Raw genomic sequence first — 26,834 nt, 5'->3', positions numbered from 1 at the left:
AAGACAGCCAACCCAATTACAAAATGGGAAAAAGACTTGAACAGACACCTCTCAGAAGAGGAAATACGGATGGCCAAGAGGCACATGAAGAGATGCTCAATGTCCCTGGCCATTAGAGAAATGCAAATCAAAACCACAATGAGATATCATCTCACACCCACCATAATGGCCATTATCAACAAAACAGAAAATGACAAGTGCTGGAGAGGATGCGTAGAAAGAGGCACACTTATTCACTGTTGGTGGGAATGTCAAAGGGTGCAACCACTGTGGAAGGCAGTTTGGCAGTTCCTCAAAAAGCTGAATATAGAATTGCCATACGACCCAGCAATACCATTGCTAGGTATCTACTCAAAGGACTTAAGGGCAAAGACACAAATGGACATTTGCACACCAATGTTTATAGCAGCATTATTTACAATTGCAAAGAGATGGAAACAGCCAAAATCTCCATCAACAGAAGAGTGGCTAAACAAACTGTGGTATATACATACGATGGAATATTATGCAGCTTTAAGACAAGATAAACCTATGAACCATGTAATAACATGGATGGACCTAGAGAATATTGTGCTGAGTGAATCCAGCCAAAAACTAAAGGACAAATACTGTATGGTCCCACTGATGTGAACGGACATTCGAGAATAAACTTGAAATATGTCATTGGTAACAGAGTTCAGCAGGAGTTAGAAACAGGGTAAGACAATGGGTAATTGAAGCTGAAGGGATACAGACTGTGCAACAGGACTAGATACAAAAACTCAAAAATGGACAGCACAATAATACCTAATTGTAAAGTAATCATGTTCAAATACTGAATGAAGCTGCATCTGAGCTATAGGGTTTTTTTTGTTTTTGTTTGCTTGTTGGTTTGTTTTTTGTTGTTGTTTTTTACTATTACTATTACTTTTATTTCTTTTCTTTATATTAACATTTTATATCTTTTTCTGTTGTGTTGCTAGTTCCTCTAAACCGATACAAATGTACTAAGAAACAATGATCATACATCTATGTGATGATGTTAAGAATTACTGAGTGCATATGTAGAATGGTATGATTTCTAAATGTTGTGTTAATTTCTTTTTTTTTTCTTTCCGTTAATAAAAAAATTTAAAAAAAAATCAAAGTGTGGTCAAATTGCACAGGACACAATGGACTTTCTGGTAAGTGGGCAATTTAAAAAGCATTCCTTGAATTCATATGCTGGTTTATGAATCGCTTTATAGCATTCCTAAGCTCTTTATTTCTCACTGTGTAAATGGCTGGGTTCAGGAGAGGTATGATTACTGTATAAAACACAACCAGAATCTTGTCCACCCAGGTGATGCTCAGTGGTCACAGATAGATGAAGATACAGGGACTAAAGAACAGCACCACCATGGTGATGTGGGAAGTGCAGGTGGAGAGAGCCTTGGAGGCCCCGTCCTTAGACTTAAACTTAAGGCACACAGTTAATAGGATGCAGGTGTAGGAGATTAGCAAGACAATGAAACAACTTGTGACCAAGAACCCACTGTCAGCATTTATCAATAAGCCCAGCATGTAAGTATCCATGCAGGCTAGCTTGATTGCCAAAAGGATATCACAGAAGAAGCTGTCCACTACTCTGGGTTCACAGAAAGGTAGATCCAAAATCATAGCCAGTTGACTCATGGCATGTCCAAAGCCAATGATCCATGATATTAAAACTAGCCAGACGCAATTTTTTCTGTCCATGATGATGGAGTAGTGGAGTGATTTGCACATAGCCACATAAGGGTCATAGGCCATTGTCACAAGCAACACCATGTCACCTCCCCCAAAGAAATATACACAGAGGATCTGATTCATGCAGCCTCCAAAAGAGATGATCTTATTATCCTTTAGGATGTCTGTGGTAAGTTTAGGGTTGGTGACTAAAGAAAGGCAAAGGCCAATAAAGGAGAGGTTGGCTAAGAGGAAATACATGGGGGAATGGAGACAGGGGTCGGTTATGATTAAGAGCACAACAAGAAAGTTGCCCACCACGGTCACCAGGTAGAGTGTAGAAAATGACACTAAGAGGAAAGTCTGCAGCTCCTTTGACTTACAAAGTCCACAAAAACTAAACTCAGTCACCACAGATAAGTTTACTTCTTCCACTTAGTTCAGTTGGTTTCAATGTGTCAAAAAGAGAAAGAGAAGATCTAAGCACTTCTAGACTAGAAAGCAGAATTTAATATTCAGATATTACAGAACATATCAGTACTTCTCATATTCAAAATTTAAATCTTAGCATTGTACTAAGCTCAAAATTGAAAATAAATGTTTCTTGACTTTACAAAAATGTACAACCATGTGTTCAAGAATAGAAGCTAACCTAAGTTTGTTAGGGAAGACCAAAATATTACCCTAAAGAAGTTCAATTTTTATGCATCTTGAAGACAATGATTCTGATTTAAAATGTGCAGCAATATAATCCATAAATGTTTTTTCTAAGCCTTAAATCTTTCTCTCCTGCAAGAAACTAGAATGAAATATCTTGAATGTAGCGCTCTAAAGCATATTTTCTATTCCTTTATTTTACCAAAGATGAACCTGGTCCATAATCTAAAGCTACATTTTGATCCAAGACATACTTCTCAGAAGCAGTCCTACTGCTAATCAGAAATTTAAGAGTAGACTGAATGGAATAAAAGTCTACTGTAAACTATAGGAAATATTTCTACCAAGTGATCTGAGAAATGATTCTTATGTTCCAAAGCAGATCTTCAATGCTGACTGCACATTTCTAGTATTGCATATTTTCCTGCAATTTAAATCTCCTCATGGAATATATTTCCAAAACCACCTATTCCTTGGCCTGAGAATTACCAATTATTAGGATTAATTGATTAGTCCTTGGCTTTCACTGAAAAGAGTGATTTACATTTTTTAAAGAATAGCTTAAATACCAGACATAGAATGTTACTTTTACTGCTGACTGAACTGGGAGAAATATAAATTTTATGTTTATTGGTTCTTAAAGCATTCATCTCTATTAATTAAAATGAGATGTCTATAAATGTATATAAATACCTTTAATACATTAACTAATTTAAAAATTATAGCATATTGCCATTTTATTTATGAGAAAGCTTAAATTTCCCAAGTAATACATCCATAAAGTGACAGAACTAGAATACAAACAGAGGCCCATTTTACAACAAAGCCTCCAATATAAGCTCCCTCTTTGTGATTATTTCTTGGAAGAGCCTTGATTTTGAGAAGACAAGCAAACAAATAAAATTTCTGAAATAAGAAATTTTGTTGTATAAAGAAGTAACCCATAGGCAAATGTAAATTGCCAGTAATGATAGGAAAATATGTTCAGATTTATACTAAAACCATTTCCACTTCAATATCTTCAAATTGAATTGAACTTAGTCTATTGATATTAATGACTGTGGTTTTATTTCATTAACATTTTGAACAAGTGATAGAACAAGCAAAATCTAAAAGGAATAAGAAATTCTCAGGGTAAAGTAGAGGTCCTGTGAAAACAAATATCCAAACTGAGCACCTGGGAACTTTTAAGGTAGTAATAATTTGGTCCACTTACAAATGAGAAAATGGGCTAAAAGAAGCTAAGGGTTTTAGGCAAGTTTCTAGTAGGTGAAGGAATGACAAGAAGTAGTACCTGGGGAAAGATGTTGGTGTAGATGAGTATTTGTTTTGGCTGAGTGATATATATCATTCATACAAATGTCAAAAAATAAAAACTTTTGTAATCCAATAATTTATTTCATAAATAAAGCATTTATAAAATGTTTTATAATATCTTGTTCATTTTTATTCAGATATAACTTATATGTAGTGAAACTTAAACTTCTAACTTTACCATCTTGTAATCACACACATATATTTCAGTATCCACCATACCACTGAGATATAGAACAGTTCCATTTCCCTTAAATTCTTCTTTACTACTTTTGTTTGCAAAACACTTTTCTCTTTTCTGTCCCCATAATTTTGCCTTTTTCAGAAGGCCATAAAAATAGAATGATATGATATGCTACCTCGAAAAATTATCTTTTCACTAGTATAGTGCATTTAAGGATGACTCTTTATGCTGTTTTCTTGTTCAGTAGTAATTTTATTGTTATGTAATATTCCACCATATCAATGTACTACACTTTATTCTCTCCCCATTTTTATTGTTTCCATTCCTAGTGAGAATAAACCTGCTATAAACATTTATGTAAGGTTTATTTAATGTGCTGTTTTGAATCTGGTATGTACCTCAGAAAAGGCCACATTCTTTTAATCCATTCTGTGGGAGAAGATGTACTGTGAGTGGAATCTTTTGGTTAGGCTACTTCAATTGAGATGTGACCCTCCTTTTTCAAGATGTGTCTTAAACTTTTACTGGAGTCCTTTGTGAAGAAGATAAAAGACAGTTAAAGCCCACATAACTTAGAGAGAAATTGCTCAGGAGAGAAGGCAGTTAAAGCCCACATAACTTAGAGAGAAATTCCTCAGGAGAAACAAGCAAGGACAAAAAAAGTTGAGAGAAAGCCAACAAAAATTATTATGTGCCTTCCCATGTGACAGAGGAAACCCAGATGGCAGCAGCCTTCCCTCAGAAAAAGTATCTTCTTTTTGATACTTAAATGTGGGCACTTTCATATCTTTTGAACTGTAAATTTGTAGCTAATAAATTCCCATTCAAAAAGCCAACCCATTTCCTGTATGTTGCATTCTGGAAGCTTTAACATACTGAAACATGTAGGTTTTTTTCACTTGAGTAAATATCTAAGTATACAATTGCTGGGCCACATGGTTAATTGTAAATTTAATGAAGTAATTGTTCTTAATAATTGTTTTCAGAAGTGGGAAAATAGCTATTAGTCATATGAAAATATATCTATAAGTATATCTAGCATTAGTATTGTTATAAGTTATTCAATATTTTCATCTGATTTATTCTGCGCTTAAACTCATTGTGTATAAAACTTGAAATTTCTTGCCTTCAAAAATCTGTCACATGGCAAAGTTTGTAAAATGAGAGTCAAAATAGAAAATACTAGATGTTGGAAGGATCTAACATTCTCTAATGAAGTTATAAAGTTTTATTGAACATTTTCATACTGCATGGCTTTTTTACCATAGACTGCTTCAGATGAAAGGATAGACCTACAAAAAATCCAGACACTGGGACTTAATAATAAATGAAAATAGCATGGTAAGTTAATTAAACCATAAACTGGAAAATTTTGGCAGAGAACTGGAAATTATAAAAGAATTATTATAAATTTTGGAACTAAAAAATACAAAGACTAATTAAAAATTGACTGTATATGTTTAATATCAAATGGAAAATATTTGAACAAAATTAGTGAACTGGAGGATAAGTCAGATAAATATTCAGTAGTTTCACATCAACAGTTTGAGAAATTTGCGGTAAATTATTTCTTCAAGTATTATGTGTTCCTCATTTTCTTTGCTGTTTGTGATTCCAAATAAACCTATGCTGTACCATTTTAATGTGACCTACAAGGCACACTTTCATTTGAATAATCATGAATGTATTTTCTATATGTAAAAGGAAAATTATCCCAGATTGAATTTCAAGGGTATAAGAAGGAATAAAACAAACTGAAGGAGTTTATGTCTGAGTAAACAAAAAAATATATAATTGTGTTTTGCTGATTTCAATTATGTGAAGAATTAAAACATATGACAATAGGACAAAAGATAAATGTAGCTTATGAGTTCTAAGGTAGTCATAGTGGGAATTGATAAATAGCCTAACACAGTAAATTCTCATGTCAAGATTATGTGTTTTAATCTCTATTATAAGAAAAATGGCAGTAAAAAAACATACATTTAACAAGATAATGGAAAACATAAACTACGTTATCCTTACAGGAGACCCAATTAAGTTTGAAATTTACAGAAAATCTGAAAATAAAAAGATGGAAAATCACACTATTCAACCAGAAGAAAGCCAGTGTGGTTATAGTATAATAGATAAAGCATACTTCTAAGAGATGAAAGGAAATAATTCGCAATGATTAAAGTGTCAAATTATAAGGAAGATGTAATACTTTCAATTTGTGTGTAACTAATTATACACAAGTGGAAGGTGAAGAGTAATTCTAGTAAAATACACCAGAATATTATCCATAATAAAGGTCAGAGTAAAAGACTTGGCCAGACTACAATTCTGAAACTTGTACCAGATAGGGGCATATCATATTCAAACTATAGAAAGACAAAGATAAAGAGAACATTTTGAAACAAACCAGAGAGGAACAAGTTGGAAACCTATCTTATCTAAAGAGGAAAAACAACAATTATAGTGAACTTCTTGTCAGAAACGATTCAAGAAAGAAGAGAGTAGAGTGAAATATTAAAAAATTTGAAACAAACAAACAAAACATTAAAAAATGCATCAACTGGAATTCTATATCCAGCAAAATTGTCCCTTAAAAGCAAAGGACAAAAATACATTTTCACAGGGAAAAACAGAGGAATTTCATTACTGCCAGAACTACCCTGCATAAATGTAAAAAGTATTTTAGGTAGAAGGAAAATGATATAGGTTAGAAACTGAAATCTACATAATGAAATAAAGTCCAAGCAGGGAATAATGACGGCAAAATTCAATTTTTACTCTTTTACAAAATTAATTTAGAGGGCAGGGCAAGATGGCAGCAGAGTGAGGTTCTAAATTTAATTTGTCCACCAGAACAACCACTAAATAAGCAGGAACCACACAGAGCCACTGCTGGGGGGGCATCAGTGACTGGACACACAGTGTATAAAAGCCTGAAATTAGTGGGATGGCTGAGACATCACACGGAACTGTAAGTCTACCAATATGTGGAGGCCAGTGCCTCTCCCCCGTAGGCATGGCAGGCTGGTTCCCTTAGGGGAAAGGAAACAGACTTTACCAGTAGCAAAGAATTTAGCTCAACCAAGCTCCAACTGTGGAATTCATTAACAAATTCCTACTTTTGAAAAGAGACCCCAAGCTCAGATAAACATGGAGTAAGCACTAAAGAAATGAGGAGTTTTCATTCCAGGAGTTGGGGTGGGGCTGATGGAAAAAATAAATAAATAAGCAGAGGCTTTTTGAGTTGGACAGTGCAAAATACTGGGAAAGGTCTAGACCCCAAGAAAAGAGGGCACGTAGCGCCAGGGGGACACACAGACTCACATACCAACTTCAGCTCTTGATTGGAAAATCTGGGGAGTGGGGTCCCTTCTCTGAAAAAGCTTTCTTTTTTTTCTTTTTTAAGTTCTTAATGACTCCTAGTTAGAACTGCAAGCACTCTCAGGCTCTGGCATTGCTCCAGGCAAGAGCAGAATTAAGACATGTCTGAGAGACAAAGTAAATAGGTGAAAGGGGCAATTTCCCTAAAGAGTGCATCTTCCCTAAGAGAGAAAGGGCAAGGCCCAGCTCATGTGAAGGCCCTCCTTCAGAGAATTAAGGCCCAATGGGATGGAAAACAGAAGTAATCAAAGCCCTCCTACTCCTCAGCTTCTCTCTCAACCATGCCACTTACAGGGACAGTCTGCTGATATTAAAGGCACCACATCACTTTATGCTGTGGACCAGCAAGCACCACATTCTGGGTGTGACAAGAAAAGCACAGAGACTAGAGGTTGCATAGGCAAGTCTGCAACCTGCTGGGTTTCATGCTCAAGGTAACTTGATATTGGTGATTCTCTCCTAAGATGTGGGCCTGTCTGGTCTTGTAAAATCTGATGGAGGTCTATAATAGTTGAGAAGACCCTCCTCAAAAAATATGACTCCATAGAGGCAGGGCAAGAAACAGTAAAACAAGAACTGAAAAACTCAGATCAGTTAAATAGAACATGTGCTAGAGGTCCAGAATAAGTTGAATGGAAAGACAAAGAACAGGTAGAGAACAAAGCTTACAAACAAGAAAACCCTAATAAAAGAGAGAAAACAACCTACAGAATACACTTCACATGTCTAGATGCCAGCAAAATAATGAGTCATACTAGGAAAATCAAATGTATGGCCCAGTCAAAGGAAAAAAAAACAACTCAAATGAGATACAGGAGTTGAAACAACAAATTCAGGATGTTCCAAAAGACATGCAAAATCTCATCAAAAATCAGATTTAGGCCTTTCACAGGTGACAGGAAATTTTAAGTGACTATATCCTATATTAGTCTTCCTGCTTCTTTTCCTTTTTCTTTTGTTTCTGTGACATCCAAAATATGTAAATTTGTATGCTTCATGCTGTTATTTAATTCCCTGAGACCCTGCTCATATTTTTCTGTTCTTTTCCCTACATCTTTTGTGTTTTGAATTTCAGATGTCCAGTCCCCTAGTTCACTAATCCTTTCTTCTGCCTCTTCAAATCTATTGTTATAGTTCTCCATTGCTTTTTCCCTCTCTTCTATTGTGCCTCTCATCCACATAAATTCTGAAATTTGTTTCTTCAGCTGTTTGAGTTCTTCTTTATGTTCACCCAGTGTATTCTTGTATCCTGCCTCAACTCATTAATCTGATTTTTGACATCTGAGACACAAATCCAAAAAGTGCAGCATACTACAAATAGAATAGATCCAAATAGACTCACTCCAAGATACCTGCTAATCAGAGTCTCAAATGTGAAATATAAAGAGAGAGTTTTGAAAGCAGCAAGAGAAAAGTAATACATTACATGCAAGAGAAGCTAGATAAAATACGTGTGGATTTATCAGAAGAAACTATGGAGATGAGAAGGTAGCAGTATGATATATTTAACATACAGAAAAACAAAATCTGCCAAACAAGAATTCTATATTCAAAAAAACCGATCTTTAAAAATGAGGGGGAAAATTAAAATATTTTCACACATACATTGAGTGAATTTGTGACCAAAAGACCAGCTCTACAAGAAATTCAAAGGAGATACAGGCAGATTGGAAAAGACAAGAGAGAGATTTCTGGAGAAGAGTGTAGAAATGATAACTATCTGCAAAGATAAGTAGAGAAAAAACTATATATGACATATATATTAGTTAGGATTCTCTAGAAAGCAGAATCAATGAGAGATATCTGTAAATATAAAATTTATAAAAGTGTCTCATGAAACTGTGGGAAGGAGAGTCTAAGATCTGTATGGTAGTCCATGAGCTGGCAGATCCAATGAAGTCCTCAATAAACTCTCAGGAGAGGCTGTCTGGCTGAAGCAGGAAGAGTGATTATCTCTTCTGAATCCTCTTAAAGCCTTCCAGGGATTAGATTAAGTGTCACTCATTGCAGAAGGCATTCCCCTTAGCTGATTGCAAATTCAATCAGCTGTGGATGCAGCCAACATGGTCATGAGTTAAGTCCATGAAATGTCCTCATAGCAACAGACAGGCCAGCACTTGGCTGACTGGGCAATGGGGCACCACCATCTGGCCAAGTTGACACATGAATCTGACAATGACAACATATAAAATTTGAAAGATGAAATGGTAGAAAAATATACTGCCTTTGCAGTAACAGCATTAAATGTTAATGGATTAAACTTCCTGTATTAGTCTGAAATCTGCCAGAATGTGATATACCAGAACTGGAATGGCTTTTAAAAAGGGAGTTTAATAAGTTGTAAATTTATATTTCTAAAAGCATGAAAATGTCCCAATTAAGGCAAGTCTATAAAAATGTACAGATTAAGGCATCCAGGTAAATACACCTTGGTTCAAGAAGGCCAACAATGTTCAGGATTTCTCTCTCAACTGGAAAGGTACACGGTGATGTCTGCTAGTTGTCTCTCCTGGCCTCTTGTTTCATGAAGCTCCCACAGGGGCATTTTCCTTCTTCATCTCCAAAGGTTTCTGGCTCTGTGGACTCTGTTAGTTCTGTTTGCTTTGCCAGTTATGGTAGCTATAAAGCTTTTTGCAAAATGGTTCCCTCTTATAAGGCTCCAGTAAGCATGAATGCATGGAGACACATCTCCACAGAAACAATCTATTCAAAGTTTTCCACCCATAATTTGGTGAGTTGCATCTCCATGTAAACAATAAAAAAGATTCAACCCAGCAATATTGAATGAGGATTAAAGGGCATGGTTTTTCTGGGGTTCATAATATCTTCAAGACAATACACTCCCCAGTAAAAAGACAGAGACTGGCAGAATGGATTAAAAAACAGGATCCACCTATATGATGGCAATAAGAAACTCACTTTAGACTCAAGGACAAAAAATAAATTGAAAGTAAAAGGTCAGTATAAGATATTTCATGCATGCAACACCCAGAAGAGAGCAGGGGTAGCTATACTAATATCCAACAGGTTAGATTTCAAATACTAAAGAATTAAAAAAGACAAAGATGGACACTATTTATTCATAAAATAAATTATTCAAGAAGAAGTCATAATAATCATAATTGTTTATGCACCAATAAATATCTTGAGGCAAATGAAAATGAAAACCCTACCTATCAAAATTTTATGGGATATGGCAAAGGTGACGCTGAGAAGGAACTTTATTGCCTTAAAAGCCTATATAAAAAGAAGAAAGCAAGAATCAAGGAATTAATAGTTTATCTGGAAGAATTAGAGAAAGAAAAGCAAGCCACAACAAGTGAAAGGAAAGAAATAATGAAGATTAGAGCAATAATAAATAAGATTGAGAATATGAAGACAATAGAGAAAATCAACAAAATGAGAAATTGTTTCTTTAAAAAAAACAAAAAAATCAATGGACCTTTAACTAGGCTGGAAAAAAGGGAGGATGCAAACAAACAAAAGCAGAAATGGAAGCAGGAATATAACAACTGACCCCACAGAAATATGAAGAATACTATGAGCAACTACATGCTAATAAACCAGTTAATGTAGATGAAAATGGACGACTCCTTAGAAAGTCAAGAACAAGCAACATTGACTCAAAAATAAATAGATGACCTCCACAAAGCAATCACAAGTAAAGGGATTGAATCAGTCATCAAGAAGCTCCCAAAAAAAGAAAAGTTCAGTACCAGGTGGCTTCACATGAGAAGTCTACCCATCATTCAAGAAAGAATTAGTACCAATCTTGCTCAATCTTTTCAAAAAAATTAAAGAGAAGGGAAAGCTACCTAATTCTCTCTATGAAGCCAACATCATGCTGATATCAAACAGAACAAAGATAGTACAAGAAAAGAAAATTACAGGTCAATGCCTTTAATGAATATGGATGCAAAAATCTTCAATAAAATAACTGCAAATACAATCTAGCAGCGCATTAAAAGAATTATACACCATGACCAAATAAGATTTATTCTAGGTATGCAAAGCTAGTTCAGCACAAGAAAATCAATTAATGTATTACATCATATTAATAAGTCAAAGTGGAAATGCTACATGATCATCTCAACTGATAAAGAAAAGGCATTGATAAAATTCAATTTCTTGATGAAAACACTTAAAAGGATTGGAAAAGAAGGGATCTTCCTCAGCATGATAAAAGGAATATATGAAAAGCCCACAGCTAATATCATTCTCAATTGTGAAAAACTCAAAGATTTCTCTCTAAGATCAGGAATAAGACAAGGATGCTCACTGTCACCATTGTTATTCAACATTGTGGTGGAAGTTCTAGCCAGAACAATTAGACCAGAAAAAGAAATAAAAGGCATCCAAATTGGAAAGGAAGAAGTAAAACTCTCACTGTTTGCAGATGTCATGATCCTATATGTTGAAAATTCTGAAGAATCAGCAGCAAAGCTACTAGAGCTAATAAATGAGAACCGCAAAGTAGCAGGGTACAAGATCAACACTCAAAAATTGGTAGTGTTTCTATACACTAGTAATAGGCATCCTAAGGAAGGAATATAGAAAAAAATTCCATTTACAACAGCATTCAAAAGAATCAAATATCTAGGAATAAATTTAACTGTACATCCAAAAATGGAAGAAAAAAATTCCATTTACAACAGCATTCAAAAGAATCAAATATCTAGGAATAAATTTAACTGTATATACAAAAGACCTATACACAGAAAATTACAAGAAATTGCTAAAATAAATCATGGAAGACTTAAATAAATGGAAGGATATACCATGTTCATGGGTTGGGAAGCTAAATGTAGTTAAGATGTCAATTCTACCCAAATTGATTTATAGATTCAATGCAATACCAATTAAAATACCAACAGCTTGCTTTGCAGCCATAGAAAAAACAATTACCAAATTTATTTGGAAGGGCAGGGTGCCCAAAATAGCTAACAGTATCTTGAGAAAGAAAAATAAAATGGGAAGTCTCACACTACCTGACTTTAAAGTATATTAAAAGGTTGCAGTAGTCAAAACAGCATGTTACTGGTGTAAATTTATATTGACAAATGGAATTAAATTGAGTGCTGGTTGAAACAGAGAGAGGGATTTTCTCTTCTGAATTTTCCTTAAAAGCTTTCAGGTGTTTAGACCAAGTATGACACATTGCAGAAGACACTCCCATTATCTGACTGCAGCTGTAATCAGCCATGGGTGCAACCAATGTGCTCATGATTTAGGTCCATGAAATGTCCTCATAGCAACAGATAGGCCAGTGCTTGCTTGACCATACAACAGGACACCATCACCTGGTCAAGTTGACACATGAATTCAACCATCATAATTTCCATAAGCATAATCTCAAAGTTTCCTAGAACAACTGTTACATGTAAAATGGTAGATAATTCCAGGGGAGAGTGCTGCATTGGTGTATATGTAGAAAATTCCAAAAAAAACAAGTGCATATACCTCAGGGAAAATTTGCTTCATACATTGACTTTGTGTTATCTAAAAGCAGCAATGAAATGTAATTTTAAAATAATGTTCCAGAGATTAAGTGGAAAACAAAATTTGCTGATTAGAAGCAGTTGCATGAATCACTGTGTGTGTATATACATAAAAATATCTTTAAAAATTTAAATTGTGAGAATTATTAATCTAATTAAATGTGACTAAGGCCACTATTACTTCCTCAAGTCCTTTCTTCTGTGTATTCAATGTTTTTTAAAAGACATTAATATTTATTATAAAAGTAAGGATTTTCACAATACAAAATGAGACATTTAAAAGGACTCCCTGTTACATTAAGAAATACCACACAAATATCGAATAAAATTAAATCAAGTTAAACTTCTCTCATCAAAGCTCAAAAGTAATATTATGGAAAAATTCCCAGTATGGGTTCATTCTGAGTTATAAACTTTGTATTTCTAATGCCATTTCTTTCTAGTTGTACATATATTAGTTGAAAATGATATAAATGATGAAGGAGAAAAAAGAGCAAAATGACAGAAATATAATAAAATATGGGAAAGATGAAATATAATAGTCAGTTGAGAAAATAAAAGAGAGAAGATTAGCAGTTTCTGTGAGATTCATCTGTTTAAATCCAAGCTGCTTAAGCTCCCTGAATAACTGCTACTCCTTCGCAACAACAGCTTAGACTCCTTATTATACATGATGTGTTCTTGTCTGTTTCTGATATCAAACAGAACAGTGGGCTCTGTGCACAATGCACATCACAGCCAATTTATGACACCAAGGTTTCAAAGAAAGAAAGAGTTGAATCTATGCATAAAGCAGAGATCAGATAGCCCACCAGCCCCCAAATTTCTCTCTCCTTGTCTAAGGAGTTTAGAGTTTCTATGGATCCAAACAAGGGAGGATGGAATTGTTACTACCACAATGGTAAGTATACACAAGTTTGAGCCTAGTCTATAATTACCATTACAATAATAGGTATAAATAAGCCTGAGACTAAGCTAGAATAACCATTTCAATAGTAACTGAAAACAAAGCTGAGACTAGGCTAACATTACCACTATAAAATTATAAATGGGGCTGAGACTAATTGATTTTCATCACTTTTCTGTATTAACTTTTATCTAATCAACAGTATAGGAAGAAAAAACATTTGTATAATGATTCCTTGATCATAATCATTTGTTAATTCTTAATTAGGGGTTGCAGCAATGAAACTTCTTAGATTGTAGTTGTACATATTCCTTAACTTCAGGTTTTGCTTAAGGTATTAATGCCTTTTCTGTAGTTATGTTACTGAAAGGCTAGGATAAACTTGTTTTGAAGATAAGTGTACTGGTAATATTAGTAGTAATATCATTAGTCCTGCTTGTCATAGTGAATGAAATAAGATCCTATTCCTGTGAGAAGCCAAATAAACCAAATACACCAATGGAGATGGAGCCAGTGTTTAGTGTATTAATTTGACTAAACACTATAGTTACACTATAGTTACATCATCTGATTCACCAGGTATATAGGTACAACATTCAGTGCCTATTATAACACATGTCCTTCCTTGTGAAGTTCTCAGGACATCTAGATCCATTCAGTTTTCTAGTACTGTTTTATGAATTAAAGTCATTTCAATATTTAAAAGAGGTATACAATTGAGGCTATCACTTCAAGTTCATTGTATAAAATTGTTCAATGTTTCTATTCTAAGTTTGATATCATCTATCCCTAAAGAAGGAAGAAATATAGTTAGCTGGTCATACCAATGAATTACTAATCAGGCCCATCAGCTTTTAATAAAGGTAAATTTTCCCCTGATTATAAGTTTTATGAATGTTTCTTTTAGCTCAGGGTAATCCTAAAGTTCATCTGTCTAGCCAAGTTTGGGGCAATCAGGGCCATATAACCATTGAGTCTATTTGAAGCTACCCAGCAAATACCAGGTCTATTGAACCAATATGTCTCAAACCAATCACTTTCCTATAATACTATGGTTTGGAGACATGGTTCTGGAGGCAACTATGGGATTTTTCTTCTATTGAAGGGATTATGTTGCTGGGAATGGTTTCATTGTTCCCCACAGAGAGTGGCTGTCTAGTCTAATCTACCATCCCTTGGTGTTAGCGATACCTACTATCCCAAAGTTGTAAATGTCCCTCTTTTTCCCTAATAGTTAAATGTTCAACCTTCTTGTATAAATGGTTTGCATGTTGAATAACACTTGCTAATTCATTACTATAAGAGAAACAAATTTGATGGCCTGGTATTTCCAATTTAATTGACTGTTTATTTGGATTGGCATTAGTTATTCCTATGGTATCCAGGACCCCTTTCTGTTTTTTCATCTCTGATTAATTTTCTTAGTTCTTTGAAGTCAGTTCCATAGACGGGTGATAGCCACTGGGTAACCTGGAAATGCTAATGTAGGTAATTGGCTGCATACCCAACAAACTGATTGACTCATAGAAATTGCATAAGAATGAGCCCATTGTAAGAAAGAGATTAATGTTTGACAGTATGTGTCATGGTTAGGTACAGGTGTCAACTTGGCCAAGTTGTGGTACCTGTTTATCTGATTGGGCAATCACTGTCCTGTCTGTTGCAATGAGGACATTTCATAGGATTAGGTCATGATCACGTCAGCTACATCCACAGCTAATTCCATTTGTAATCAGACAAAGGGGGATGTCTTCTGCAATTAGTGATGCTAAATCTAATCATGGGAAGCCTTTTAAGGAGGACTCAGAGGAGACAGATTTCATTCCTGCTTTGGCTGGTGAGCCTCTCCTGTGGAATTCATCCAAGCCATCCATCGGAGTTATTGGCTTCGCAGCCTGTCGTGTGGAGTTTAGACTCTGCATTCCTATGGTCATGTGAGACACTTTCATAAATTTTATATTTGCAAGTGTTCCCTGTTGATTCTGTTTCTCTAGAGAACCCTAACTAATACATCTTGGTACCAAAAATGGTTCTTAAGGAACAGAATCTTAAAAATGGGTTTTTATGAATGGTTTTCTACTCTGACTGGACTCAGAGACACTAAGGACTCTGATTCCCATAATCAGAATGACACTCCCAATCCATGGAGTGAGTTGGCAAAGGAGATAGTCAAAATATCATCATTCAATTCTCCTAATGCTTTGCTTGTATGAAGCCAGACTCTGGGGGATAATGTTTTTAACACCTTTACAGAGTTTTGTAGAAATAAGAGTTATAGAGATGTTGGTTGGCTGTTGTTAGATACACTGTCTACATTAAAGGGTGAAAGGGATGGGCTTAAGGCTTCAAATGAGAAGCTTAAGTGCAGTCTGAAAGATGTAGACGTTTCTATGAGTATCCTGAAGGAAAATCTTATTTCCTGTAGCCGTAGACTTGAGATCTCTGAAAATCAGACACAGAATCTTATTGTTAGAGTAGCAACTTTACAACGTAAACTGAAATCTAAGTCTTGCATGGTGTCTGCCATTAAAGTGAGGGCATTGATTGGAAAGAAGTGGGACCCTGAAAAATGGGATGGTGACCTATGGATTGATAATGATGTTGGGGGTCAGGTTGAAACCCTAGACCATGCTGAGCCTTCTCTAGATAACCCTGTAATAGTCTGCCCTGAGGACATAGCTGCCCCACCTCCAGCTTGCCTTGAGGAATTGGCCACTCAACCTCCTCCTGAAGGGATTAGCCCTAGAGTTATTAATCCTGTTTCACCAGATGAAACTGCAAATGAAAGCCCTGAAGCAAATGGCTTGGAAGATATTTCTAATTCTTTTCATGACCCAGCTCCACCACCCTTCATTTCTTCTAGACCTATAACTAGACTAAAGTCCCAACAGGCCCCTAAAGGTGAGGTACAAAGTATCACACATGAGGAGGTACGTTATACTCCAAAAGAACTGTGAGTTTTCCAATTTATATATACAGAAATCAGGGGAATATGTGTGGCAATGGATTTTAAGAGTGTGGGATAATGGTGGGAGGAATATAAGGCTGGATCAGGATGAATTTATTGATATGGGCACACTAAGCAGAGATTCTGCATTCAATGGTATAGCTAGAAAAGGTGAAATGGTATAGGTTAGAAAAGGTGTTAACAGCTTGTTTGGGTGGTTGGTTGAAACATGGATCAAAAGGTGGCCAACATTACCTGAGGTTGAAATGCCAGAACTGCCCTGGTATAATGTAGATGAGGGGATCCAGAGGCTTAGAGAGATTGGAATGTTGGAGTGGATTTATCATGCAAAGCTTGCTCTTACACCCCAGGAATGTCCAGAGGATGCACCTTTTACCAGAACAGTGAGAAATTAATTTGTGAGACTAGCACCATCATCCCTCAAGAGCTCTGTGGTTGCACTTCTCTGTAGGTCAGATATTACTGTAGGAACTGCTGTCACTGAGCTGAAATCCTTAAACACAATGGGGATGACAGGATCCCGAATTGGCAGAAGCCAGGTGGCAGCACTTAATCATCAAAGACAGGGTAGACACAGCTATTGTAATAGACAACAAACTCAAAGGAGGCATCAAAATTATATGACATGCAGATATTTGTGGCATTGGCTAGTAAATCATGGGGTGCCTAGAAATACAATAGAAGGTCAGCCTACTAAATTCTTGTTGGAGCTGTATAAACAAAAGAGTTCTCAGTCAAGGGAAGAGAAGTCTAACCTGAATTACAAAAACACAGAGTCACGGCCCCTTAATCAATTTCCAGACTTGAAACAGTTTACTGACCCTGAGCCCCTTGAATTAAGGGGAGGCCAAGTGTGTATGGGGGAGAAACCTGTTACACTGCCACAAATTTATACTGTTAACCTTCCTCTAAGACTTCCCCAAGGAGACCAACGGCCTTTTACCAGGGTAACTGTGCATTGGGGGAAAGGAAATGATCAGATATTTTGGGGATTATTAGACACTGGTTCAGAAGTGACATTAATTCCAGGGGACCCAAAACATCACTCTGGACCACCAGTCAGAGTGGGGGCTTATGGAGGCCAGGTGATCAATGGAGTTTTAGCTCAGGTCCGTCTCACAGTGGGTCCAGTGGGCCCCCGGACCCATCCTGTAGTTATTTCCCCAGTTCCGGAATGTATAATTGGCATAGACATACTGAGAAACTGGCAGAATCCCCACGTTGGTTCTCTAACTCATACAGTGAGGGCTATTATGGTGGGAAAGGCCAAGTGGAAACCATTAGAACTTCCCCTACAAAGCAAAATAGTAAATCAAAAGCAATACCGTATTCCTGGAGGGATTGCAGAGATTACTGCCACTCTTAAGGACTTGAAAGATGCAGGGGTGGTGATTCCCACCACATCCCCGTTCAACTCTACTATTTGGCATGTGCAGAAAACAGATGGGTCTTGCAGAATGACAGTGGATTATCATAAACTCAACCAGGTGGTAACTCCAATTGCAGCTGCTTTTCCAGATGTTGTATCATTGCTTGAGCAAATCAATACATCCCCTGGTACCTGGTATGCAGCTATTGATATGGCAAATGCTTTTTTTCTCAATAGCTATTAGTAAGGACCACCAGAAACAGTTTGCTTTCAGCTGGCAAGGTCAGCAATATACTTTCACTGTCCTACCTCAGGGGTATATCAACTCTCCAGCCTTATGTCATAATCTTGTTCGCAGAGACCTTGATCGTTTCTGCCTCCCACAAGACATCACACTGGTCCATTAAATTGATGATATCATGTTGATTGGACCTAGTGAGCAAGAAGTAGCAACTACTGTAGATTTACTGGTAAGGCATTTGCTTGTCAGAGGATGGGAGATAAATCCAACAAAAATACAGGGGCCTTCCACCTCAGTAAAATTTCTAGGTGTCCAGTGGTGCGGGGCATGTTGAGATATGCCTTCTAAGGTGAAGGATAAATTGCTGTATCTGACTCCTCCCACAATAAAAAAGAGGCACAATGCCTAGTTGATCTTTTTGGATTTTGGCAACAACATATTCCTCATTTGGGTGTGCTACGCTGGCCCATTTATCAAGTGACCCGAAAAGCTGCTAATTTTGAGTGGGGACCTGTGACAGGTACAGGCTGCTGTGCTAGCTGCTATGCCACTTGGGCCATATGATCCAGCATATCCAATGGTGGCAGAAGTGTCAGTGGCAAATAGAGATGCTGTCTGGAGCCTTTGCCAGGCCCCTATAGGAGAATCACAATGCAGACCCTTAGGATTTTGGAGCAAAGCCTTACCATCTGCTGCAGATAACTACTCTCCTTTTGAGAAACAGCTTTTGCCCTGCTGCTGGGACTTAGTGGAGACTGAACATTTAACCATGGGCCACCAAGTTACCATGAGACCTGAGCTGCCTATCATGATTTGTGTGTTGTCTAACCCACCAAGCCATAAAGTTGGGCGTGCACAGCAGCACTCTATTGTAAAATGGAAATGGTATATACGAGATAGAGCCAGAGCGGGTCCTGAAGGCACAAGTAAGTTACATGAAGAAGTGGTACAAATGCCCATAGTTTCCACTCCTGCTTCCACATTACCTTCTCGTTCCAAGACCAGAGCTATGGCCTCTTGGGGAGTTCCTTACAGTGAATTGACTGAGGAAGAGAAAACTCAGGCCTGGTTTACAGATGGTTCAGTACGATATGCAGGTACCACCCAAAAGTGGATAGCTGCAGCATTACAACCCCTTTCTGGGGTGACCTTGAAGGACAATGGTGAGGGGAAATCCTCCCAGTGGGCAGAACTTCGAGCAGTGCACCTGGTTGTTCATTTTGCTTGGAAGGAAAACTGGCCAGTGGTTCATTTGTATACTGACTCATGGGCTGTTGCTAATGGATTGACTGGATGGTCGGGGACTTGGAAAGACCATAATTGGAAAATTGGTGACAAAGAGGTCTGGGGAAGAAGTATGTGGATAGACCTTTCTGAGTGGGCTAAAAACATGAAGATATTTGTGTCCCATGTGAATGCACACCAGAGGGTGACTTCAGCAGAGGAAGATTTTAATAATCAAGTGGATAAGATGACCCGTTTTGCAGATACCAGTCAGCCTCTTTCCCCAGCAACTCCTGTCATTGCCCAATGGGCTCATTAACAAAGTGGTCGTGGTAGTAGGGATGGAGGTTATGCATGGGTTCAGCAACATGGACTTTCACTCACCAAGGCTGACCTGACTACAGCTACTGCTGAGTGTCCAATCTGCCAGCAGCAGAGACCCACACTCAGCCCCCAATACAACACCATTCCCCGAGGTGACCAGCCAGCTACATGGTGGCAGGTTGATTACATTGGACCACTCCCTTCATGGAAGGGGCAGCTATTTGTTCTAACTGGAATAGATACATACTCTGGATATGGGTTTGCTTTCCCTGCACACAATGCTTTTGTCGAAACTACCATCCATGGGCTTATCCATCATCATGGTATTCCACATAGCATTGCTTCACATCAAGGAACACACTTCACAGCAAATGAAGTGCAGGAATGGGCACATGCTCATGGAATTCTCTGGTCTTACAATGTTCCCCATCATCCAGAAGCAGCTGGATTGATAGAATGGTGGAATGGACTTTTGAAAACTCAATTACGGTGCCAACTAGGTGGCAAAAACTTGAAAGTCTGGAGTAATGTTGTCCAGGAAGCTGTGTATGCTCTGAATCAGCGTCTGCTGTATGGTGATGTTCCTCCCATAGCCAGGATCCATGGGTCCAGGAACCAAGGGGTGGAAATGGGCATAGTAACACTCACTATTACCCCTAGTGATCCACTAGGAAAATTTTTGCTTCCTGTCCCTGCTACCCTGAGTTCTGCTGGTCTACAGGTTTTAGTTCCAAAACGGGGTGTGCTTCCTCCAGGAGGAACAACAGTGATACCACTGAACTGGAAGTTAAGATTGCCATCTGGTCACTTTGGGCTACTTATGCCTCTGGATCAACACACCAAGAAGGTGATTACATTATTTTCTGGGATAATTGACCCTGACTATCAGAAGGAAGTAGGACTGCAGCTACATAATGGAGGTAAAGAAGAGTTTTCTTGGAATATAGGAGATCCCCTGGGGCGTCTATTAGTACTACCATGCCCTGTGATTAAAATCAATGGAAAACTGCAACAACACAATCCAGGCAGGACTACTAATGGCTCTGAAACTTCAGGAATGGAGGTTTGGGTCACCCCATCAGGCAAAGAACCACGGCCAGCTGAAGTGCTTGCTGAGGGGAAAGGGAACATGGAATGGGTAGTGGAAGAAGGTAGTGATAAATATGAACTTCGACCACATGATCAGTTACAGAAACGAGGACTGTAATGCTGTTTTGTTCATGTTATACTATTTAAGTTGTAAGATATCAAGTTTAAGAATGAATGTTGCCCAAGGATTTGCACTCTATTCTGGAGAGATTTAATTTGTTTCCAGTTATATGCAGGACAGTTGAGTATTGTCAGGTAGAAGAAAAAATGTGTGCTTATTTGTTTTCATTTGGAAATTAAGTATGGTCTAAGGTGATATATATATATATATATATATATATATATAGGGGCCAAGTTGACAAGGGGTGGACTGTCATGGTTACGGACAGGTGTCAACTTGGCCAAGTTGTGGTACCTGTTTATCTGATTGGGCAATCACTGTCCTGTCTGTTGCAATGAGGACATTTCATAGGATTAGGTCATGATCACGTCAGCTACATCCACAGCTGATTCTATTTGTAATCAGCCAAAGAGGAGTGTCTTCTGCAAGTAGTGATGCTAAATCTAATCATGGGAAGCCTTTTAAGGAGGACTCAGAGGAGACAGATTCCATTCCTGCTTTGGCTGGTGAGCCTCTCCTGTGGAGTTCATCCAAGCCATCCATCGGAGTCATCAGTTTCACAGCCTGCCCTGTGGATTTTGGACTCTGCATTCCTACGGTCACATGAGACACTTTCATAAATTTTATATTTGCAAGTGTTCCCTGTTGATTCTGTTTCTCTAGAGAACCCTAAATAATACAGTATGTCAGCTCTTTGATCTATACCATAGCAGAGATTATAAACAATGATAGAAGTTCAGAAATATATGTCAGGAAGGGTCTTAATAATTTTATCTATCTATTGGCTACTAGTGAAAGTATTTCACTTTTCTATTAAAGTTTTGAGTGTTTTTAACAGCAGCCAGGAAAAAAAGAAATTCTCTATTACTTATTATTTCTTATCTGTTCTTTTAAGATGTATTTCAAATTTTCCAGAGGTTCACATTGAAACTAGTTGGCTGAAGGCTCATCAGCTTCCTATCCTTTGAAGTCTCCTGCAGTTAATTTTTTGGCATTTGCTCTGTGGAGGAGTCTAGCAAAGAAGGACTGGTTTGGGGGTGCTATTTTTAGTCTACTATGATGTACCTATAATTTTATTTCCATTAATTTAATAGACGAGTGAGTGATTAATATGATCAGATAAGGAAATTCCCATTTTGATTCTAATTGGTTTGTTGGATAATGACTTTTCCATTTCCTTAAAAGGACTCAATCCGCAGGTTTAAAGTGATGTATGGGAGCATCTGGAAGATAGGGGAGTCAACTTGAGGTGTAGTGGTGAATTGTCTCTAATGTGGCCCTTAGGAATTGCATGTATTTTCTGTTTTTAATTCATGGATTTCTTCAGTCCAGATATATATACCACCTTACTTTAGAAATGGTCTCCCATGTACAATTTTCAATGGGCTCAAAAGGAGTCTGTTTCTGAATGTTACTCTTACCTGCATCAAAGCCACTAGGGGTCCTTGTCCCATGAGAGATTAATCTCCTCCAGAGTTTACCATTTTTTTCAGGGTATGAGTCATCTTCTCCATTTTCTGGTAGATTGTGGTCTCCAAGATGCCTGTAAGTTCCAATATATAGTTAGGGCTCCTGACAGCTCCTGTGACAGTTTTTATTGAGAAGCCACTGTTATCACTCTATTGAAAATGAGAGCACAAACATGGGATTATTTATTTCAGGAACACCATGGTTATTTCTGAGGCTCACCCTATCTTCTATGGAAAGGCTTCTACTCATCCTATAAATATATCTACAAAAAGAAGAAGATATTTATAATTTCACATGCTTTGGGCATAACAGGAAAGTCTCATTTGCCAGTCCTCACCAGGTGATGTGTCTCTGGATTGTCCTTCCCTTATAGTGGGTGGAGGCTCAGGTTTTGGGTTGTTTTTAGCACAAGTTAAATAGTTTTGTGTTACTATCTGAAGGTTCTTTACATTTTTGGTTCTATATTATTCTTCAGCCATTGATACATGGCATCTCTTCCATAACGACTGCTTTGATGTGAATAAGAATGTCTTCCATTAAGTGCTCAGGAATAAGAATTACTCTAACATTATTATAAAAATTATTATAAAACCATCCTTTCTCAGTTCCTTTTTATGGAATATTTGATTGAGAGCTAGCAATGTCCCATTCTTTTGCTCTCAATACGTCTTTTCTTATACCTGGTATCAGAGAAAGTATTGGTGGCAAGTGTGGAGGTTTAAACATGAGTGCTATTGTTGCTTCTAGATGTGCTATTCAGTTACCTTTAATGGAATCTAAACTTTCCTCTTTATTGGCTGTAGATATATACTGTGGCCATTTCTTTAAGTAGCATTAGGGTGTCCAATAAGGCTAAGATTATGTCTGTGTGTTTAATCTCCTTTTTAGAAGATGGTAAGAGACCTCTTTCTTTCTAGATGGCCCCATGGGCATGAACTATATTAAAATTGTACTTAGAATCTTTATATATGCTTATTCACAGCCTTTACTAGATGTAAAGCTCTAGTAAGTGCAATAAATTCTGTTTATTGTGCAGACATATCTAGTGAAAGGACTCACACTCTCCAGTACTGTTTGTAGAGTTCCCACTTCATAACCAGCTTTTTGAAGTCCTTGTTCTATGATCCATCAATTATGTGTATATATAATTTTTCATTTGGAAATTGCACAGGTTTCCCTTTTCCACTTGGAAGTTAGCCAAGTTTAAACTACAGAAAACTTTTAGGGTGATGTTTGGGTTATTAGCAGAATAGTTTAATATTTAGCTAATGGTCCTACACTGAGCAAACCCAGCTACCTGTTCTAATAAAGGAAATATATAGTGCAGCATATGCCAAAGGTGGTTGTCCTAAAGTGAATTTTTCAGCTTATTTAAGAATGCACAGATGATCACTGCAGACTTTATGCATATTGGTCATCCTTGGATAGTATTGTGCCACTGTTTAGAAAAATAGGCTATGGGACGTTTGGGATATCTTAGTTAATCCAATTCCTTATCTTTCATGTACAAAAAGGTCAAAATGTTTTCTTGGGCGTGGGATTCCTAGGACTGAACCTGTTAAAAGTTCTCTTATTATTTTTTGGAAGCAATTTTACATTCTGTTGCCCAATTTAGAGGTTCCTGCTCAGATCCTGTCAGGGTTTTAGAAAAGGGCTTTCCTATTAGCCCAAAATTATGTATCCAAATTCTAAAGAATCCTGCCATACCTATGAATCCTTAAAGCTGACATTTTTGTAAGTGGTTCTGCTACTTGGGCTAAAGACTTCTCACAATAGATTTAGATGTCCTTTGGACAATTCAAAAACCTGAGTATTTTACTGATGGTTGTTAAATTTGAGCTTTTTTTCTTTGAGACTTTATAACCTTGGTCTGCTAAGAAATTCAGAGTATGAATAGTGTTCTTCTCTGAGAAGTTTCTCTGTTATGACTTGCAATATCTGTTGCCACAGTGGCTCAGCAGGCAGAGTTCTCACCTGCCACACTGCAAACCCAGGTTCAATTCCCAGTGACTGCCCAAGCAAAAAAAAAATATATATATATATATATACATATATATACACATATGTATGTATATATCTATCATCTACATACTGTAATAATACTCTTTCTTGGAAGTGCAACTCCCTTAAGTCTCTAGCTGAAGCTTCTCCAAATGAATGAGCATTTTTAAATCCTTGTGGAAGAACCGTCCAACAATACTGCTTTATATATATATATATATGTATATATATATATATATGTATATATATATATGTATATATATATATATATATATATATATATATATATATATATATATATAAAGCAGTATTGCTGACTTCCATAACTTTCTATTTTCTGGTACAATTCTGTATGGAGTTTGAGGCCCTACACTGAGTTTTTCTGTTGAGTATACTTTTGGAAAATAAGTAATCCAACAATGAATTAGCATTTAATAAAATTAAGTATACCTGTTTAACTATTACTTGCTGTGTTACTTACATATAGTGAATGTTTAGTGTTTGCTCAATTGTTAATTAGCGTGTTTGGTCTATTTATTAAGTGGTGTTTCACTTAAACATTTAATAAATGTTAATCACATGTTTAAATGTGTTAGTTGGTATGTGGTTGTATTTTTATTGTTCAAGTGTTTTAATTGATTACAGATTACAGAAATTCTTTAAAATGGGAAATTCTAATTCTGGTAGCATTCCTAAATATTCCACTTTGGCAGTATTTTGAAAAATTGGAAAGATTTTAGTTATGAACCTATTAAAAAACAAAAAAAATAGTTTACTTCTGTAGTGCAGTCTGACTCAATATGATTTAGAATCAGGAGAAAATGATGAGATTGGCTCCATAGAAAAGAACACACATTAAAGTTAGAGTTGTTCTGCGAGTTGAGAGTTGTTTAAATGGGGTCTTCCCTTTAAATAGCAAAGAGTTCTCGAGATTCAAGTTCAAGGGGATATGTGGTAAAAGACATCTTTCAAATCTAAGACTGTGAATCAATTAAGATCTTCAGATAAGGTAGAAAGAAAAATATATGTGAAAAGTATATGTAAAAGGATGTGTTCTTCAGTTTGATTAATAGCTCAAAGATCTTGCATGCAATAGTATTCATTTAGTGTGCCTGTCTTTCATACCAGTAGTATTGGTATTTTATAGTGATTGACAGGGACATACTAATTGATATTTCAAAAATATCTCTATTAATGGAGCAATTCCTTCTCTGGATTCTAGTTTGAGTGGATATTGTTTAAGATAATGTATAGTACCTGCCTTTTGAAGTTTAACTTGAACCAGTCTTACTGTTTTTGTATATCTAAGTTCTCCATCAGCCCCAGCATGCTTCCAATTTTATAGCTTTCCAGATTTCTTCTGGGAAGGGTCACCTGCTTATCTTCTTCATTGAATAACAGTGTGTCTTGCATTGCATAGGTTTGTCCTGGAAGCATTTCTGAGGAAGAAGTTATCTGTGCATTTAACTTGGTTAAAACATCTCTTCCCAGCAAGAGAACTGGTCATCCCAGTAGATACAGGGAATTATGCTTTAAACTTTTGGTCCAAATTAAGCAGTCTAACCAGCTGCAAAAAATATTTACTTCCCATTTTACTGGATATCTTATAGTAACTGGTTATTTGGAAATTAGTTTAGGTTCTTTATTTAATGTGCGGTACATGGCTCCTGTATCAACAAGAAAGTCAATTGTTTTCCCACTTGTGTTGTTACCCAAGGCTCTTGGTGGAAGATTGAAAGAAAAAATTAATTTTTCTTCAAATAGTGTGCCTGGACCCCTTTGAGTAACTATTTGTTGCACCATATAATAATGCTGTAATTTAGCCCAGTCACATTCATCATTCAGATTCCACTCAGGATCCCTTGCTGATCTGCTAAATTTGCTCCAGCATATATTGGGTTGCCAGGATTTTCTCCTTGTTTCTTGTTTGCTTCCTGCTTTTCCTTTTCTATTACTATTTTCTGTTCTTCTGATGTTATCAGGGCATTTAACAAGGCATAAATATCAGATCAATTTGAGTTATATGTCACATCTATTGAAGCAATTAAGCTTTCCATTTTCTTTGGGCCCTCTCTATAGAGTGGGGTACAATTTTTCAGTTATATGAAATTGATGTGGAGACTGGGGCATGCACATACACAAACTCAGTCCTCCTGGTTTGTCTACTCATAAAGGCACTTCATTAGAGGTTTGGAATTTTTGCTGGTGACTTTGCTGCTGGTTTTAGAGAGCAGGCTTATCCAAATTGAGTACGCTGACAGGTATAGGAGAGAGGGATCATTTCTATCTCTAGGTCTCTTACCCAGAGAAATAGGGATGCTGAGGAGGATGCAGAGGAGGGAAGAGAGCTTCTTCCTTTTCTTATTTATTGGCCCCTCAGTTATAAGTTAGAGGTGGAGCAGA

The 26,834-nt window shown here is 36.8% G+C and overlaps 1 protein-coding gene across 1 annotated transcript; it reads right to left on the bottom strand.

Annotated features, from left to right (window-relative positions):
• Positions 1–1,176: 1,176 nt before the first annotated feature.
• LOC143655316 (olfactory receptor 4K14-like) lies at positions 1,177–25,868 on the bottom strand. The gene is given in 3 exon segments (XM_077126695.1): positions 1,177–2,120; positions 22,382–22,503; positions 25,723–25,868. Coding segments are annotated over 3 exon segments (1,212 nt in total).
• Between the last annotated feature and the right edge of the window lie 966 nt (positions 25,869–26,834).

This window comes from Tamandua tetradactyla, chromosome 14 (assembly GCF_023851605.1).
Source record: "Tamandua tetradactyla isolate mTamTet1 chromosome 14, mTamTet1.pri, whole genome shotgun sequence".
Lineage (NCBI taxonomy): Eukaryota > Metazoa > Chordata > Mammalia > Pilosa > Myrmecophagidae > Tamandua > Tamandua tetradactyla.
The sequence above is the reverse complement of the archived record's forward strand: the minus strand, read 5'-3'. Positions and strand labels throughout refer to the sequence as shown.